Consider the following 18,973-nt stretch of genomic DNA (forward strand, 5'->3'; position numbering starts at 1 on the left):
TATCACAACGAAATACCTATCAAAGCCTGACTTCTGGCCTTGAACTTGAGACAGCGTCATGTAAACCAAATAAACTCTTACAAAATTTTATTAGTTTTGTGAAAACAGTAAAATCCTGTCGTGCACCTCTCATTTGGCAGAAACTGAGATGAAAATCACTATATTTGCCCTTTTTTTGAATTATCACAGAAATCATTATATGGTTAGGCATGACGCTGTCTCAAAATTTGAGACGTTTGTATGGATTTTGGGCCATGCTTCATGGTCCATAACTTGGTCTCTGTTTACCCTTGGACACTTGAATAATCTCAGCATGTCCTTTCATGTGGAGGCGTCAATATTTCTCAATTTACTTTGATGACAGTTCGGTACCAAATATGCCACGTACTTTTAGTTCTCTCCCAAGATGTTGGACTCTTCGGACGTTTCGATTTTAGGCAAGAAGAAACAACCCTCCAGTTACCTGAAACTGTGGAAGATACTGGCTGTGGTTTCAACTCTGGTAGCTGTCGCTGTCACTGCTGTTTTGATCTGGTACGTTCTATCACACAAATCAGATTCAGAAAGCAACGAACAAGAAGCAGTCAAAAATATCCAGGATACCTTGGAATGCCCCCAGCTGCCGACACTGCTTCCCTTGCCCAAACCGACGCCTGAAAGAATCACCGAGGTCTTCCAGAAATTAGAATCAGCCCTGAGTGCTTTAATAGACAAGGGATCATCGCTGCCTGCCATTTCTATGAATGTCTTTTACCAAGGTGAAATTCTGTGGAGCGGCCACTTTGGAAGCAAGATGTATAAACAACCTGGGAAGAAACCCAACGACAGCACCGTGTACCGAATTGGAAGCGTCACCAAGATCTTTCCTGTTCTGATGATGTACAAGTTTTACGAAGAAGGCAAAATATCCTCGATTGATGATCCTCTAAGCAAGTATGCTCCTAATTTTTTTATCAAAAACCCGTATACCAACGAAAACATCTCACTGCGAGAAATCGCGAGTCAAATGTCAGGGTTACCTCGCGAGGCGCCATGTTTGTTTAGCTGCAACACAACCTCTGCTGAACAACTCGCACTATTGAAGAATCGCTCGCTTATACTCCCACCATGGGTCCAGCCATCTTACAGTAACCTTGGTTATGGATTGTTGGGCCGCCTCCTGACCGAGAACTTACTCCAGAATGAAACTTTCGAGAGCTGGACACGGGAGAACATTCTAAAACCCCTCGGGATGGTAAACACAGGGTTTGAAATCACAGACGAGGTGAAGAAGAACATGGCCTATCCGTATCTTTGCGGAGGAAAAAGAACGCCGTTTATGGAAATTGGATGGCTGGCTCCTGCAGGTCAGATGTACTCAACCATTGACGATCTAGTTAAGCTTGGAATGATGTTTGCCGAACCCGAGAAACAAAAACTCTTCAAGCCCGCAACTCTCCGTGAAATGATGACGCCGAAAGACATAACTCCAGATGGTGTCACTCTTTGGGGCTCACCGTTTGAAATGACTTTCAAAGAACACGTTCTTGTTCGCGTCAAAGAAGGAAACATAGACACTTATAACGCCAAGTTTACAGTTATCCCCGAGCTTGCTCTTGGAGCAAATATTCTCACGAGTTCAGTTTATTACGTACAGCAAGATACGTCTAAAGTCTCAACTTTGCTGTACAATCTCCTGATTCCAAGACTGAACAAAACACTGTTTGAACTTCAGCGTGAATTCCACTTTCCGATCAATCCAGCGCCTTTTACTGGCAAATTTCAAGTCAAGCAAGGCAATTCCGTATTCGGAACTATACAGACTTACAATGTTACTATCAGTGAGTATCAAAATATTCTGCGATCTATGAATCCACATTCCTCATCAAGCACTGAGATCAGGTATATCGGAGAGAAATTGGTTTTCCAGGCTAGAAGCCGTGACCCTGGGACGTCGTGCCTCATGGAGCGCTTTGGGACACTAGCAGACATGTATTATGATCCCCCTGAGAAAGATAAATTGTCCCACGGTTTTTGTATTCCACAGTGGGAGATAGTTGCGAAACGGGTGAAAGCTACGAGCGACAGTTTTGCCGATGAAAGCGAAGGTAACATGGAGAAATTTCTGTTTAACCCGTTTAAGAGAGCTTTGTTGTGAATATAACTTGAACATGGCCGCTCAATGTGGGATTTTGATTTCCTTTGAATCATTCACTCCCACACTCCCTGTTGCCACTATACTTAACTTAACATCAATTAATTCGGTTACAACTTTTCAACGTAGCGTCAGTAGTTGGAATCATAGAACATTAACGAATATCGAGAAATACCGCGCCTAGTTTAGTTGCGCAAGGCGGTCTTCGCTGTTTGTGAATAAAACCCTTGCTACTTAGCAGTACTTTCATATCATGACACTGTTGGTTCAAACTTTTAACAGGGCTCGAATTACTTCTGAAATTCCTAGAAATTAGAACTCTGGGAATTTGTAATTTTATATCAGGACCCTGGTGAACTCCTATAATTTTAAAGTGGTAACAAAAAAAAAAAAGAGTTGTTGTAATGTACCTTATCCATAAAGGAACAAGGATGGTTGAGGATTGAAAAGATTGACACGGATTACGCACGGATTACAAACTCCTGGATGCCGTCAGTGGCGGATCTCCCCTCCCCCTTATTTTGGGTAAAATAAATTTAAAAAAATCACAGAAGGAAGAAAAGCCGACAGGGCAAGCAAAAACAACCACCACCCCTTTAGCTCAAGGTCTGGATCCGCCACTGGCCATTATCTCTGACAAGATCGCACTAAGCTCTGCAGACAAACCCTAGTGTGTGATCAACCACAAGAACGCTGTTTCGTGTGGTACTTTGTACAAGGCGGTTCTAACTTTTTAAGTCTGTGGATCAAACCCAGTGTATATCAACTGTTATGAACCAGTAGAATGAAGTGGCACTGTTTCACTACGCTGTTAGATATCGCGTGTTTGGATGATGCTCATTAATACCCTAGCTTGTAACCCTGCCTCATTAGACTAAAGGCTGAACATTCATAGACATAATAATTGTTTCAGACTGTTAGTCAATAATCATAAGTTTAATTACGTGCATTGTGATGTAACAGGGTTTACCAGGGGCAGGTATAGAATTGTTGTTCTTAGCTAAAGTAATTTCAGTCGAGAAGTATATATATTTGACGACAAACTAGACAAGCTAGCATCGTACAAAGATTATTAGTAAATAGATGATGTAAGTGCGAGTGAAATAATATTCACAGCAATGTTTATGTACGTTTTTGAAGTTAGTTTACATATATTCCTATACACTTATGGGACACATTTTAAAGCAAACAACCCACAACAGGTGGCGGAAACGTCATGACAATCTGGTGAATACACTCACTTTGACACAGTGTGACCCCCTTTGAAAAATCCTGGCTACACCCCTGAGGAAGGGCTTTATGTGGCGATAGGAATAAATGTAAGTGATAAACGAATTCTATAGAGAGATGCTTTATAATAATAATAATAATAATAATAATAATAATAATAATAATAATAATAATAATAATAATAATAATAATAAATCATCAAAAGACAACGTGTAACACTAATCTTGTGTTCGAATTGATAAAACGAATCTCTGTTTGATAAACTTTGAGTCTTCCTAGTTCCTACTTACCACTCATGTGAGGTCAACTTCGATATATTAAATTCTGACTTGGCTCCGAGGCTTAGAGGAATAAAACAAAAGAATTAAAATAATTCATCCCTCAACTTTGATCGTATTTTCTTTTTTGCTTTTAATCCCTTAAGCCTCGGAGGCAAGTTAATAGAATAATCATATCTAACCTATCTGACCACAGGGGTAACTTCTAACTCTTTCATAGAAGACAGAGCTAGAGTAACCAAAAAATATCACATATAAATAGATTTCTACATGCATACTTATTCACATGAGCTAATTTGACAGGCTGAGCTATCACACACGTGCCATCAGCCTTTATAGAATGTAGTTCGGAATGGAGGCCATCCACATCAGTAATGACCTCGTTTTCTCGTTTCTCCGTTGTCTCAGAGGAAGATTTGGAGAGATATCTGGATAATTCAGTTACCAAGAAGACAAATGAAAGGAGATTGACCGTTATGCGGCTTTAAAACCTGAAATTGCCCAATAACCTGATGAGTGCATTTAAACAGCTGCAAGTTTTAAGCGATCATTCAATCCGCGCGTGACTTTGCTTAGGGGTGAAGTTCAATTCACACTACTTGACATGTAAAGAAATAACTAGAAATTGTGGTGTGAAGAAAATTTAGCTAGAACTTCGGCAAAATCAACTAGATTTTTCACTCTCGATTTCTGTGAGGTGAAAGCTGGCTCGGCTTTCGACCTCACTGATTAAGTGTTACAGCGCAATTTACCGTCAATTTAGATGCGCACACAGCCAGAGGTTTGAAAATGACCATATGGACATTAGAGGCCAGATCAGAATATGGGTCATAGAAAAGTCTAAAACTGAGTCAGGATTCGGTGAAAAAATACCGTTCTTGAGCCTAGCAATCGACTTTTATTCACGAGAAATTTTCCATCAAATTATCCATTTCTCGATATCCACACAGCCATCTCTCTTGATCAAGGAGAACGTTTATACCCTTTTGAGATAAAAATCATACGTGTAAGTTTAATAACTTGGCTCAAGACCACATCAACTTAGATAATTTTTTAACACGCTGGAACAGCATAAATTTATTTCAAACTCTTGAAACTAAACAAAAGCAAACTAACTATTTTACCTAGACATATAGCTGTACGATAGGTGGGTTGACAAAAATTAAGCTTTAAAGTTCCCTTCTATTGCGACCCCTTAATGTTAGTGAAAGGACAAGAATGTTCAAATTTTCTGTCTTCTACATCTTCAACTACATCTACGTCTTGACAGGTACATAAACCTTTTATTCGCTAACTAAATATGTGATATCAGAATTGGTTAAAAAGCACAACTCTCGAACTAATATATATTTTTTGCCGTCTAAACGGAGGAAAACCAAAACCAGTAGTTTTTTCCCCTCTATTTCTGGGGGCAAGATATCTTAGCTCTTATTGCTTCGCGTTCTAAAAGTTTTCTATCAGATTTTTGATCGGGTTTACAACATTCACTAAAAATAATTAGTCTAACTGTTGTTAATGATCAAATGGTTTACACTGTATGTACAATCAAGTATATGGATACGAGTTCTTGTTCACAATCACCCAAAATCGTATCCAGGTCCCACTCAATACAAACACTAGCCTGGCCGTTGGGGATCTGTGTACGAAATAACAACATTTTACTACCCCAACCCCCTAAAGAAACAATGGAGCGTATGCACATGACGTCACGACAACCATAGTAGTGTTCCAAAACAATGAAACGGCGGCCATGTTGGTATACCAAACAAATCCTGTGGGAGTTAAACTCTTTTCGTATGTAAACACTTTATTTTGTTCCGATAAATTTGCATGGCTGCTGGACAAGTGAGTGAATACGCTCTATACTGACCGAGAGTGAATATCTAAGAACGATATATAAACAATAGCCTCCATTTGGTGCGAAAATATGCTCGGCATCTGTCTGCGGACATAATCTGTTCCGAGAAGCGAACAGTTTACCGAGAGCGTAGCTCGAGGAAAACTTTGTGCCTTGAGGAACAGATAATGCCAGTCCAAGTAACGGTGATTGAGCTGGCAACGCAACAACCAGGACATACGTGTTCTATGTAGTTTCCAGCCGCGCATCTATAAAAAAAATAATGCACACCCAGCTTCAAAAGCGGGTGTACAGAGCTATATTCTAATGGCAAATACCAACATGCAATATTCGTAAGATACAACTGTTTCAAGAAAGGTTGTCCAAATTCCAATTTCTTCCGCCCTAAGCAATTAAAAAGCTGCCGTTTCTCACTCAGCTATTTCGAACGCCATCGGTTCTATCATTTGCCTAGCAAATGACCGGCTAACACTCGAAATGTCAGCATTCCAATTTCTTTACGATGGTTATTTACATTTAACTTTAAGTTTGTAATAGCAGATTTGCACGTTGTCGTCATTTGACTACAATTACTAGAACTACTTTCGTTTTTTCTTTATTTTTTAAAATTTGAAGCCCCACTGGGGTTTAAATAACAATTGCCCTAATTAGCATAAAAAAACAGAAAGTGAAGGGTTGTGATAGTTGTAGTCGAATGATTCCATTATGTAAATCGCCTTTTTTTAACTAAGTGTTTCACTTGCTCGCCTGACGACGCACATTAGTACCTTGAGAATCACAAGTGTTCACTGAATGAAGATTACACGATTTCCTCACAGCCTATGCCAGAGGGATTTTTCTTGCATGCAATATACGCCTTAATGTGTTCTTCTAAGTAGTCCAGCGGAAACTCCCCTTCGCGCAGAATCTCGTAATGGAAATCTTTCAGTGAGAAGTCGTCACCCAGCTCTTTCTCGGCCATTTCCCTGACGCGTTCAATTTCTAACTGACCAATCATGTAGCTTGTTACAAATGCCGGGGTGCTCTGAATTCGGTAAATGTCTTTGTTGACTTGATGGTTGTTGTCTTCCCAGATATACTTGCGGTACATGTTCCGAATAAGGCTCACGTCTTTCCCATAGTAATGTAAATCAATATCTACCGCAGCCCTTAGGGCGTGTAGAATCTGCAAAATAAACAAACAAACAAACAAACAAATAAATAAATAAATAAATAAATGGAAACTCAAGGGATTTGTTCGCTGCATTCACTAATTCCTACTTTATGCTTTTCATTTTTTTTGAAGTTGAAATATGTCCGGTACGTTCTTTTGATTAATTATGTTGAAAAAGATGGTTCTAACTTTTTAGTTTCTTTAATGAAACACTTGTGTGCGACCATTCGCATTAAAGTTATTGAGCAGAACTTTCATGTGGTACTGTTTATTATAATGTACAATGTGGTTCTAACTTTTAAGTCTGTGGATGAAATCCCAGAGTGTGGCCATTCAAATGAAAGCTATTGAGCATTACTTTCATTTGGCAATGCACATTATGCTGTACAGGTTTTAACGTTAAATAAAGGCTGTGGATTAAACCCTAGTACCATTTAAATTAGAGGTATTGAGTAGTACTCTTGTGACAGCACTTGTATTGTAGAAGAGAGCGAGTGATTCCAATGTTTGGGTGTGGTGGTGAAATCCTGTATGATGACAATTAAAAGTGCTCGCATGTGCCGATACGTATAACGAACACAAATGCTTTGAGGAATGCTAACGCTAGCCCACTACCCAGACGCTCTTTGGGGTCGTCACGCAATCTTCTTCGTGGGAGAGAAAGATTGCATGACGAGCCCAAAGAATGTCTGCGTAGGAGGCTTTGCTAACGCGGGATAAACAGACTTGCTGAAGAATTTGTCGCAATTTACCTGATAGTATAGCATGCCATACTTCTGTCGTAATTTTTCCCTATTCTCTTTATCATCTGATTTGTCCGTAGTGTAAAGTTCCGTATCCATTGGATATAGCTGGTATTCAGCGTATGATGCCCAGCCCTCTGTTATTGCCGTGAAGTAGTTAGGAGCGTTCAACCAAGCAATTGGATCAGTACAGTCGCCTTGAAAATACTCCGTGAAACTCTGAACCTATAACGTAGATAATAGGAGTTAATTATTTGACACTCTTTCTCATTCTTGCAGTTATCTCCCTCACCTCACCTAACTTCTTGTACCAGAGTTTGTATAAGGCCTCCCAGTTACTCCCTCCCTCCCAGCCAGGTTGGCTGAAAATCTTTATCTGTTAACACTTGACACGCAGAGCAACATTTTGCTCAATTCCTACTGGACAGTCTCAGAGCCAGATACGAAGGGACTCTTGCGCTCGGGATCAAATACCCCTTCACTCTGGAGCTCCACCCTTTGATTATAGGTCTTCATGTTTTATTCCGTCTTCCACCTGTTTGTTAAACGGTACCCACTTTTTACTCCGGACACAACCGCTTTGATACGGGCTCTCCCGTCTTACTTAAGACCTCACTCTTTCGTTGAGGGAACTCCACTTATTATTCCGGAACCCCACCAGATATTAGACTGTATGGAGCATGACATGAAATTTTAGTCTCAGGAGCCCATCACCCGGACTCTCCATATATTTTATAACCTAGAACTCTTTCCCGTATATTTCTATTTTAAGAACTGTAACTGTCTCTTGGATTTTTACGCGAAATATCTTGTCTCATGCAAGAAAGTTTGTCCTACAAATGCGTGCGTAGCAATGCCGAAAGGTATTCTAGGCTGTAATCGCTCACCGTTGCTTAATCGAAGTCCAGGTTGTTTAATAACGAAAGAAGGAAAAACCACAAATGTGCGTTCATGACTTTCAAACGCTAAAAACTTCGATCAAAAAGGGTAGGCTAACGCTACCCATAATACCTTTTGGTGTAGTCGCGTACATTTGTAAGCTTTGTAAGACAACCTATCGCGAAACAGCTGTATCTGAAGTCTGAAGTACGGGATGAGACTCTACAAGGCGCTGATTAAGCTGGTTCTTATGTATGATTGCGAAACGAGGAAAATGAATGAGGGCGATGCTAAGAAAATCGATGTGTTTCAAACTGAATCGATCCCCGAGTAGAATGATGAAGGTTAAATGGCAGGACAAAATCAGCAATAGAGAGCTACTAGAAAGGGCCAGCATAGAGAGGTTATGTGGAGATGTTAGGTAGAAGAATATGGCGATTCCTTGGACACATCCTAAGACAGCAACCTGAAAATCACCATATTACAGCCCTACCATGGGACCCCCGAGGGAAAGAGAAAGAGAGGTTGGCCAAAAACAACGTGACGTACAGTGTAAAGGGAGAGGTCCAGGGCAGCGTGGCTGTCCTGGAGTGAAGAAGACAAGAATGGATGCGCAAGACAAAAGTGGATGGGGAGAGAATGCGGAGGCATTATGCGCCAATCTGGTCCAAGGAGTTAGATGAAGGTGAAGGAGGTGATGAGATGAGAGTAAACAAACACTTAAACAAGACCAAACCTCGACATGATGCCCTGCAATCTCATGAACCACCGTTGTATATTCAGTCCATTTCGGTCCGTAGTTTTCAGTGAAGAACGGAAGTCCTTGTTTCGCCTTTATCGAGCAATCTTTCGAACCAATGAAATAAGCGTGAAATACGGCATGTGGATGGAACCATGGAACAATTTCCGCCGGGCAATCTGGAACACAGTTCTTTGGACCACTTTCGTGGAACAATTTCCCAAAATATGTCTCGATTAATTCCACATTCTATCGAAAAGAATTTTAGAAAAATACGTATAAACAAAGCGTAAATCATAATAAATTTCTTAAAAGTGAATTAAACTCATTGTCATAAACTTGCATTATACAACCTGTGTACTTTTCAAATGTATTAATAATTTATAAAGTTAAACAAAGAAAATCACAGCCGTGAAGGAGGTTTAGATACCCGGTCTTAATTAGCATACATTTTGACGATTTTGCTTCTCCGTTTACTCCTTAGTTTTTGTTTCGATTGAAAAGATATATCAAACGTTCGAGACAGTGTTTCATCGGCTATTCGAATATCTCGAATTTCGTTAAAAATACTCCTCTGCTCGTCGTATTTTCAACTCTCCTCTCGGTGTCTGGATATCTCGATGAAACATTGTCTCTTGTGTTTGATCTATTACATCCGCCCCTCCCCCTTAAAAAAAAAAAAATCAGGGAGGGGAGGGGGCGGATGTACAATGGCTAGTGTATTAGGTAGAAAGAGTATATCATAATAAGTATGAGATATACACTTATTGTCGCAATACTGCAATACTTTGTTCACAGTAAATAACAGGTAACTACCAGCATCTATGGAAGGTGTAGTGAAGTCGAATATAAATGCAAATTCCTATTACTATCGTTTCAAAGTACAGAGGGGAAAGCAGTATGGATGCGCAGCTGCTCCTTTTCGGAGCGTTGGTCCTTTATCAAATTTAAAAAAACATAGAAATGGCGTCAAAATTGTTTAAAACAATTTACAGAGTTTGAAGGAATTCTCTTTTTACAAATTTCCTCCCCCCCCCCCCCCCCCTCTTTAGTGTTTCAATAACCAGGTACCTCCCTGCAGTCCAGTACTGGAAAAACCAGACATGGTCTTAGAATGAATTGCATGTGACATTTGAGTTCTAACATGTCTAAGTGAGAAGAGGGTAAACCCCTCTCCTTCCCGGATGGGATGCTACAATGTAGTCTATCATAATTTATATAACAAGCGTTTTAGCACGAAAAGCGCAAAAGACGAGCGCGAAAGCGAAGGAGCAAGCACTGACGTAACGCAATATAACTAAAATGACTGGAAGCTACTTGTTTTATGCATTAATAATTCTTACCTTCTCGGTGTTGTCGATCCACGCCTTCATAGCTTTATATCGTTTTGGGCAATAAGCCTCAGCACTTTTGATGTCGTTACATTTGATGAACGCTTCATCGCCAGACTCGTTTGCAGGGAATGACTTGTCATTAAAATACTTGTCCTGGGCCTGAAACTCTATTGAGAATTCGTCAATGGCGGATACATTGTTTTTGAAGCCAGTGTAATCTTTAGCAAGTTGCACAGCCTGGCAAGTGTAATAAAAGGTGATTTAGTGAGTCAGGTATATCAAAACGTTAAAAATGTAATCGGGCCATTATTCAAAAAATGAATCAATAACTTTATTTAAGTGTCAAGTGTATTTAACACTGTCGTACGGTGGCTTCAAAGGGACATACACTTTTCTCTCTTTTTTTTCACTTGCGACTTATCTGCTACTTTCTTGCGACTTAGCTGCGACTTTCCTCCTACTTTCTTGCGACTTAGCTGTTACTTTCTTGCGACTTAGCTGCTTGGCTACCTAGCTGGGCTGTGAGACGGCAGGCCAGGTTGCATTGCCGAGAAACACCACCTCATTCAAATTACTTCGACGCCGACGTCTTGTACATCCCAACCGTCTGAGTGTTCTTTTCAATTGTCTTAACGAGATCCCGATACCATGTACACTTACGAGAAATAATGCGATTTCTGGTGCAGTAAGCCCGAGATTAAAATAGTTCTCGATTATCTCGTCGCGCATTACTGCATTGTTCCTTATTGCAGGAGAGTAAGATGGAAGCATTGCCAGCGACATAGAGCACACCGAAATGAAAGTGAAAACGGCGAAAAACTTCATAGCTATACTGTAAAGCCAACGCAAAACAGACTACCGGTTATTGATAGGAGTCCGCGTTGTTTTCAAATAAAACAACCTGGCCTGCCGACGCAAGCTGCCTAGCGAGGTAGCCAGACAGCTAAGTCGCAAGAAAGTAGCAAGTCGCAGCTAAGTCGCAAGAAAGTAGCAAGTCGCAGCTAAGTCGCAGGAAAGTAGCAGGAAAGTCGCAGCTAAGTCACAAGAAAGTAGCAAGTCCAAGAAAGTCTCAAGAAAGTAGCAGAAAAGTCGCAGCTAAGTCGCAAGAAAGTAGCAAGTCACAAGAAAGTCGCAGCTAAGTCGCAAGAAAGTAGCAGCTAAGTCGCAAGTGAAAAAAAAAAAAGAGAGAAAAGTGTATGTCCCTTTGAAGCCACAGTATTGTCGCACTGATTCGAGACACTGTAAATAAATAAATAAAAAAACATTTCAAATAGAACATAAACTATCAAGAATCCCAACAGGTGTGAGGCCGAGCAGTCGGCTATTTAAACAACGCGGTGGAGGAATTGAACTCCAGATGGTGGTATGGTGGAGGGACCTCCAGATTACAAATTCAGCGCCCTAAACCACTCCGCCAAGTCGCCTCCATAAACCACACAGTCAGAGCTTATCTCGGATTCTGTAGCATAGAGCAACCGCAAGGTAAGTATTGCTACTCTCCCTGTGTGAGATGTTACTACGACGCTAGGTTAGCCTCGCCTTTTTGTCATTTTGCCTTTAGCAGTTCTAATATACTTCTGAGGCGAGAGAGACACTGTGCTAAAGAGTTTTATAAGTCTTACCCGAAAACACAATAAGTGACTCTTGCCAGCCCTTGAACTCGCACCGCCCGACTCGATACAAATTCAAACGCTCTAGATATTGTTCCATGCAGCTCTCAGAAGACGGGCTAATCTGACAGTGAGTATTAGGCTTTTTTCAACCAATCAAGTGAAAGATTGAAACTCTTCGTGATTTGGCTTGTACGCGTTTTCCCGCGCTTGGCATCCACCGGTTGCGTGTTTTTCCCTCGGGTTTCCATTGGTTTTTTGTGTTAATTTTCCTTGTTCTGATTGGTTAATTTTATTAATAACGTTGGTTTGGTTTTCGTGACAGGCATCAGAACTCTGTCTTTTACTTACTCCTAGAAAACCAAACCGGTTTGCCGAGTCGTCACTAGAATTTTTGAGGGAGGCGCGGTGGCCTCATAATTAGCATGCTCGTCTCCGGATCGACCGTTCCGGGTTCGAACCCAGGCCGGGGACATTGCGTTGAGTTCTTAGGCAAGACATTTTACTCTGACGGTGCCTCTCTCCACCTAGGTGTAGAAATGGGTACCGGCGAACTTAATGCTGGGGGTAACCCTTCGATGGACTATCATCCCATCCAGGGGGGAGTAAAAATACTCCTAGTCACTTCATGCTACAGAAATCGGGATGGGCCTCTTGGTTTGTATGCAGACTCAATAGAGTTATTACCTGTGGAAGAAGTTCGTCCAAACGTTTTTGAGCCTTCTCCCTCAAAACCTCTGGCGTAATATCAAATGTTGTGAAAAACCTCATGAGTGACTTGTACGTGTTCTTTCCTTCCAGCTGTTCTCCGGTTGGAAGCTCCTTTGTTGTCACTATGCTCGTGTCAGCTAATTCATCCTTGTAGCCATAGCTTAGAGGTAGTTTTTGGAGACCGCTGGCCACTGTTTCTGGGGCGCATTGTTGTAAGTGTTCTCCCTCGACATACCTAACACAACGGTCATAAAAAAGCAACTTGGCATAAATTAGACTTGGCCTAATAAACATTCAGATAGCTCTGTCCTGATCTGTTCTTTGCATGTGAGACGCTATCCCTAAGTTAAGTTAAGCTAACATATACATCACAAACAGAAAAATGTAGGCGTGCTATGCTCAGGTGTACGTTTCGCGTCAGCTACGTGTAATGACTTCGAGTTTTGATTGGCTCACTGGATTGTCTGTGTCTTTTGTGATTGACTAGAGCGATAACTTTGGTTTTGGTTTTACAACACTCAATTGAAAACCGCTCTAGCTGCATAAATTACAATTGGCCTGGCCAACATAGAATAAGTCCCAAAAGTATGCGTGTGAAATGACATTGGTCGCAATTCTGGGGGGAGGAGAAGGCGAAGAGGTCTGCTTCCTTAACCTTTACTCCTAGTTCTCAACGTTTTTTAACGGTTTCTGCTTTTTTATGTCATTTCTATTTCAAAAAAAGAGACTCTTCCTTATTTGTCCTGGTTCCTGCTACCTTGCGAATCCCTTTTCACAAACCGGCCGCTCTCGGCTTTCCATCTTCCTTGCTTCTACCGAAAACGACGGTCTCAACATTTACAGAGTACATATATAGTTTAAGAAGTCGAGCAAAAACAACGTCACCTCACGCACTTCACTTCCTCCTTGATCCCTGCTGCTGTTGTCGTCGACACTGGAGTTGTTGTCATTTTTGTCGCTGTTGCTTTTACGTGGTAACTCACTTTTAAATAAAGATGCCTTGCAAAACAAAACGAAACTAAACTAAACAAACAATGAGGAACAAACCTTAGCATTTTCAAAGCGGGACGTCCAATTTTTGTAATGAGAGACTGATTAAAGTAGCTCATGACATCCTCTCCGTGCTTGTCTTTCCAATCTTCCTTGTCTTCCTTGGATAGCTCTTCAAAAAAGTCCTCTTTTAGAATGACGTTGGAGAACGCTTCTTTGTAAACGCCTGTGAGAAAGAATGGAGGCTTGTAAACATCATTATTTTTTTCAACAGATCACTTTTGAGTAGAGAGAATTTTCAGTTGTGTGTACTTTAGAACTGAGAACAAAATCCTCGGGTGCTTTCAGATCAACAAGAGACAAATTTTCTTGGAAAGTTTTCGGAAAATCCGAAAATTGTTGAATATCCGAAATGCGAACCATTCAACCGAAAGTTCCGGGAGGAAAATGAAATGGAACTAAAATTCCAGGCCACAAATTTCCGAAAATTTGCGTATACCTCGAGAAGTTGTCCTCTTTTCCATTCGCCCCTGGAAATATCCGGAAATTCAAGCTGGAATTTTTCGTCCAATGGAAAGCGCTTCTCGTATTTGCAAATTGGTTTCTTGGGCTGAATTAACCTCGTTTCCAGGGTCTTTCCCTTAGAGATTCTCTACTGGAAAAGCCCTGGGGACGAGACTGCGGCTAAGTGCCATTTTGAAAAACAGCCTTAAAGATAAAACGGGGCGAGCCCGCGATCTTTGTGCATACCGGATGTTCCCCATGTACGGAACATAACTTTCCAGTCTCTGTATAAGGCTAGTTTTGTCTCGGCCAAAATATTGAGCCAAACTAAGCACTCCCGTGAGTAACTGCTATATAGATAGAGGAATGCGCCAATTATATGAATAGCATGAAATCCATGGTTCTTAAACAGGGCGCGCAACCCCCATTTGGAATTTTAATCCTGATGGGATCCTTGGAGACAGGTTTCCTTTAATTTTTAACAGCTATTGCATTACGTTATCGCCCTGCTTGAGAAAATAGATATGGTATACTACGCTTAAAAGAATATTCTAAACTTAGTGTTTAATGAAGCATGTTAGAGAAAACGGGATAAACACCAATTGTTCACACAAGTCCAAGTTGTGGTTTTCCCTTAAAATTTAGAATCAATTTTCGAGCTTGGGCCTTGCAAAAAGCATCACTTTTCCACTTTCAATCAACCATCCCCTCGTAGAAATCTAGAGCACATAATCTAATTATCAAATAGCGCCGGGGTCTGGGTTTAAGAAATTGTGCTACACCCCTCTCCACCCCCCCCCCCCAACCCCATTCTACATTAACGTGAGCGTAAGCCTCTCCCGGAAAACACCCCTCACCTGTTTCGTTTTCCAGGGCTATATTACGGTAGGCAACGTAATGAAAGTTGTGAAGACCACCAACACAAGCCTCTTTGGGTCTTACATAGCCAGTAAGCACGCCAAGTTCTAAATTCGCGATGTACCGCTCAAACGTGTGATTAACCTGGTTAAAGAGTTGGTCCAGCTTTTTCAATTCAGTGGTATTGTGCGGTTTGAAGGTTTCAATCACTGCGCCGAAATCAAGGAGCACCGTACAAATTGGTTGCCAGCAAAAAAAGTCAGGTCCGAACATCCAGTCCCCGCCATAATAGTTTTGTCCGTAAGGCGCCCAACCAAAATTATTCAGCAAAATGGCTTTAGCGACATGGACTGCTTTCCTCTCTCTTATCTTCAGTAGCGTCGTGTTGATCTTCAGATCCTTCAGCTCCTTTAGCAGTTTTGCCGCCTCGTCGGTTTTAAACTTGACCGTGTTTGGACTCGGATCCCATGGTCGGTAAACCGATCGTATCTCTTCGGGCGTGACTCCAGGCTTCGAGTAAATTTTCTCCGGGTACAAGCGGTTATAAAATTCGGTTTGGATTTTCTTCAGAGTCGCCGTCAATTTAGAGCTGTCCGACTCCGCGGAGGGTAGGCACTGTGTATTCGGCGGTTCGGGGGCTTTCATGTCAGGAACAAACATCAAGATGATGACCAGTATGGCACATAGTAAGATCGGAATACCGATGATGAGCAGATTTACGAGCCACTGTCGGGATTTCCCGAGCTTGCCCGATTGATGTGAGTTGTAATAATTGGGAGCCATCCCGATAGTCGAAGCGCTTCCTCTTTCATAGTTGCTTAATTCATCCATCTTTGTTGTTTGGATGCCTCGACAACTTGATTTCTAAACTTCAGCGAGTTAAGAAAATCTGTTGGTAAAATATAATGAAATGACTGTTAGACATGAAAAGACTCAACAAGGGGAGTAAATGAAGCTAAATGATACTGAACTAGACTGTTCGCAATCCCCTGTTTTTCCGTGAGATCGTAGATGTCGATCGTTGAGTTCGACGGGCCGCCATCTTGGTCTCTTGATGCGAGCTAAACTAGGGAGACTACAAAATGCCCGTGGGTAGTGGCGGCGGGGTTAATAGCGTGGGGGGGGGGGGGGGAGGAAGAGGCGGAAAAATCCCTTTTTTTCCGTCCGCCGTGCCCTCCACCACCCCTACCCACCGGCATTTTGTACTCTCCCCAGTTTCGCTCGCAGTCTATGACACAACCGTCTATCGACAAATAAGAAAGCAAATTATAAAGGCCAGTTGTAACGATGTGTGACTAGTTTGCAGTAATTATCAATTTCATTAAAGGAACTTCAAGGCATTAATGTGTTCAAAAAAGTTAAAGGACTTGCCGAGAAGTTTACTTCTTCGGCGCCATAAATTGTTCAGATTTACTATTGATCTACTAGCGTTCTATAACGAAAGCTGTTAGCTGCTGTTCTCTGATTGGCTACGCTACTCACCATCTATTCTGTTGTGGATTGTGCCGTAAATAGTCTAAAAGCGTGCGACTGTTAACGAAATGAAGGCCGTTTCTTTGCGAAGTGTCTGGATTTGAATATAATTTTCAACGACTAACAGCGAGAAAGGAGAGGGGGCTTAGTGCGTGGAGCGAACGCACTCCAGCACCGTCCTTCTCGCCTATATATTTTTTGTTCGCCAATTTCCGCGCTGCGTCCCAACAAACTAAACGCCAAGAAGAGGCTAACCAGATAGTGAATAGCCTAGCAGTGTGCGGTTGTTAACAACATGACGGCCGTTTTCTTTGCGTTTTCGAAGTGTCTGTGAAGAGGACTTAGATAAAGTTTGAACGACTTTTAGATTTATTTTAAAACAATAAGATTATCCGCTAGCGCTCTCGATTTCTGTGCGCGATAGTTGACGACGACCGCGTCAACTAACACATGATAGAAATCTCCCACTCAATAAGCATGAGAGTCAGTTTACGATTTTAGTAGGGATCTTTAAAGTGAACTGTATTTCTTTAAATTGCTTGCGAAACATCGTCTGGTTGATTTTGTGATTATATCTTGATTTCAGGAGATAATTTTCATCCCCTCCGTAAGACAAAAAAGAAAGAAAAAGCACTTAAAATGCCGAGTCACGATTGTCTCTAAGTAACAATGGCTTAGAAACCGCATTTTGAAAACTTTTGACATGGTCTATTGCCTTAATGATCCACGTCCCGTTTCTCTTTACCGAATCAATATATGAGCAAATAAAGGGGTATGAGAATTAGAAAATAATGAAATATGAGATATTGCCTAGGTGTATTACTAGATCCTCAAAACTCTTGACAATTGAAAGGAAATGCATGGCAATCTAGGGGAATATAAATCACTTCTGGCTTGGATTCCTTGGCAGCTAGGAGCCCATAGCTAGCGGCTACGTTTTTATAGCTTCGTTCAGGCGGTTTAGTCTTAAGGTAAAACAGGTACAAACTAGACTAAACAAACACAGTTGATTACAAATGTTTGACCTCTGTGAGCAAATGGAACTCGTATCATACATGTTACCTTGATTCTGTGTTACAGAAACTCTATGAGTTAAGTCGCTGCGACACAAACAGTTAAGTGGCTAATTATAACTGAATGCCTGACATGTTAATGAAAATTTCCATACGGGTTATGAAAACAAGAATTTTTTTCTAAGAAGACGACCACAGACCTTACATAATCCGCTGGCATCTCAATCTTAAGCTTGCTTGCACTCGAGTTGTGTTTTGCTGAGCCGAAGAACTTGGCAACAGAAAGAGAAAGTTCGCTTTCCGTTTTAAGAATGTTATGCTTTCGACATGCTTCGATAATTCAATTCTTAGGAAGACGAAGCTTTTAATTTAGCCAGGTTTAATTAATCATTGACGCAGTAGTGGAAGTTTCACAGTCTTGGACGAAACTAGAGAGTCTTCCTTCCAGGTTTGTTTTCCTTGCCTTCAGAAAATGATGTTTACAAGTGCTCCAACAAGAAAACTGTTAGTTACTTTGTCAAGTGGTGTCAAAATCTAATCCCATTTTTGCATACTTACCTACTTGTAGCAACAGACTCAAACAGGACACAGGAGGTACCAACAGCCGACTGAAACACTCCTTGCAGGCTCTGTAGCTCCACTGCGCTTAAAAAGTCGAAAATGTACTCCAGAAAAATCCTACAAACGTAAACTTGAGCCTACATTTGGCGTGCAAACTTCGCGTCTTTGGACCCAGCAAGATTTATTATTGTTATGCGATAATTTACTGACGTAAAAAAGCTTGACAGTGATTGGTTACTCGCTTAACTATAAATTCGTTTTCTTTGTCATTCATTTCTCATGGACGAGCGCGCTCGTACAATTGAGCCAGCTTTTTCTTCGTATTAAACTAGCAGTGAATGCTATTCGGCTGGACAGATTCATAGGGAAAGAAGGAAGTTTGAAATGTAATTGTAGTTTTCTTTTAATCTTTTCTTTTATGTACGAATCACTGAAATAAAAGTCGGTAACTAGTACTACAGTTTGCGAGAGTAAACAACCTCTTGGCAAGTCAAAACAAACGATCGAGTTGAAGACGTTATTAACCAGCATAGACCACATTAAAGGTTGTTTACCTTATCTCAGCGTGCAATACGCAACTTCCAAACTAGAGTCTGGTGTGAGTGAAAATGCTCTACGCTATATGTTTATCGAAGGAAAAGAAGAGACTACTGTTTGAAGTCTGTTTGCAGCAAGTAAAAAGGCTTTGTTATATGTCTCAGTAACTACGCGCGCTGTGATTAGTCAATTTCGGGCTGGTATATATTCTTTTGTACGGCCCCTTAAAGTTTAAAGTTGTTTTTGTCGCCAAAATGTCTCGTAATTTATCGCCAATTGTTCTTAGCTTTTATAAAAAATAAAGTTTCAAACTTTCGTTTTCTATCAGTTGTACATTAAACGCGCTTAAGATCACACTTCGAAATCGC

At 41.1% G+C, this 18,973-nt stretch overlaps 2 protein-coding genes across 2 annotated transcripts; one reads left to right on the top strand and one right to left on the bottom strand.

Moving 5' to 3' along the window:
- Positions 1–159: 159 nt before the first annotated feature.
- Positions 160–2,527, top strand: LOC145503198 (beta-lactamase-like protein 1). The gene has a single exon (XM_081482658.1). It carries the CDS (start codon positions 407–409, stop codon positions 2,135–2,137), a length of 1,731 nt encoding a protein of 576 aa, XP_081338784.1. The 5' UTR covers positions 160–406; the 3' UTR covers positions 2,138–2,527.
- Positions 2,528–5,566: 3,039 nt separating this feature from the next.
- LOC145502713 (uncharacterized) lies at positions 5,567–18,245 on the bottom strand. Its single transcript, XM_081482073.1, has 8 exons — positions 18,066–18,245; positions 15,021–15,910; positions 13,717–13,885; positions 12,646–12,904; positions 10,358–10,585; positions 9,012–9,263; positions 7,406–7,621; positions 5,567–6,665 (listed from the first exon to the last, which is right to left on the bottom strand). Exons 2-8 carry the CDS (start codon positions 15,850–15,852, stop codon positions 6,300–6,302), a joined length of 2,322 nt encoding a protein of 773 aa, XP_081338199.1. The 5' UTR covers positions 15,853–15,910; positions 18,066–18,245; the 3' UTR covers positions 5,567–6,299.
- Between the last annotated feature and the right edge of the window lie 728 nt (positions 18,246–18,973).

Source organism: Orbicella franksi, chromosome 11 (genome assembly GCF_964199315.1).
Source record: "Orbicella franksi chromosome 11, jaOrbFran1.1, whole genome shotgun sequence".
NCBI lineage: Eukaryota > Metazoa > Cnidaria > Anthozoa > Scleractinia > Merulinidae > Orbicella > Orbicella franksi.

What these genes read in the sequence shown, in the direction of transcription:
- LOC145503198 (XM_081482658.1), top strand. Translation starts at nt 407, where the DNA reads ATGTTGGACTCTTCGGACGTTTCGATTTTAGGCAAGAAGAAACAACCC.
- LOC145502713 (XM_081482073.1), bottom strand. Translation starts at nt 15,852, where the DNA reads ATGGATGAATTAAGCAACTATGAAAGAGGAAGCGCTTCGACTATCGGG. An exon ending in GGATCGACAACACCGAGAAG is followed by an intron (nt 9,264 to 10,357) that starts GTAAGAATTATT and finishes TCTTTTCGATAG; the next exon opens with AATGTGGAATTAATCGAGAC. An exon ending in TTGCAGGGCATCATGTCGAG is followed by an intron (nt 7,622 to 9,011) that starts GTTTGGTCTTGT and finishes TCTACGTTATAG; the next exon opens with GTTCAGAGTTTCACGGAGTA.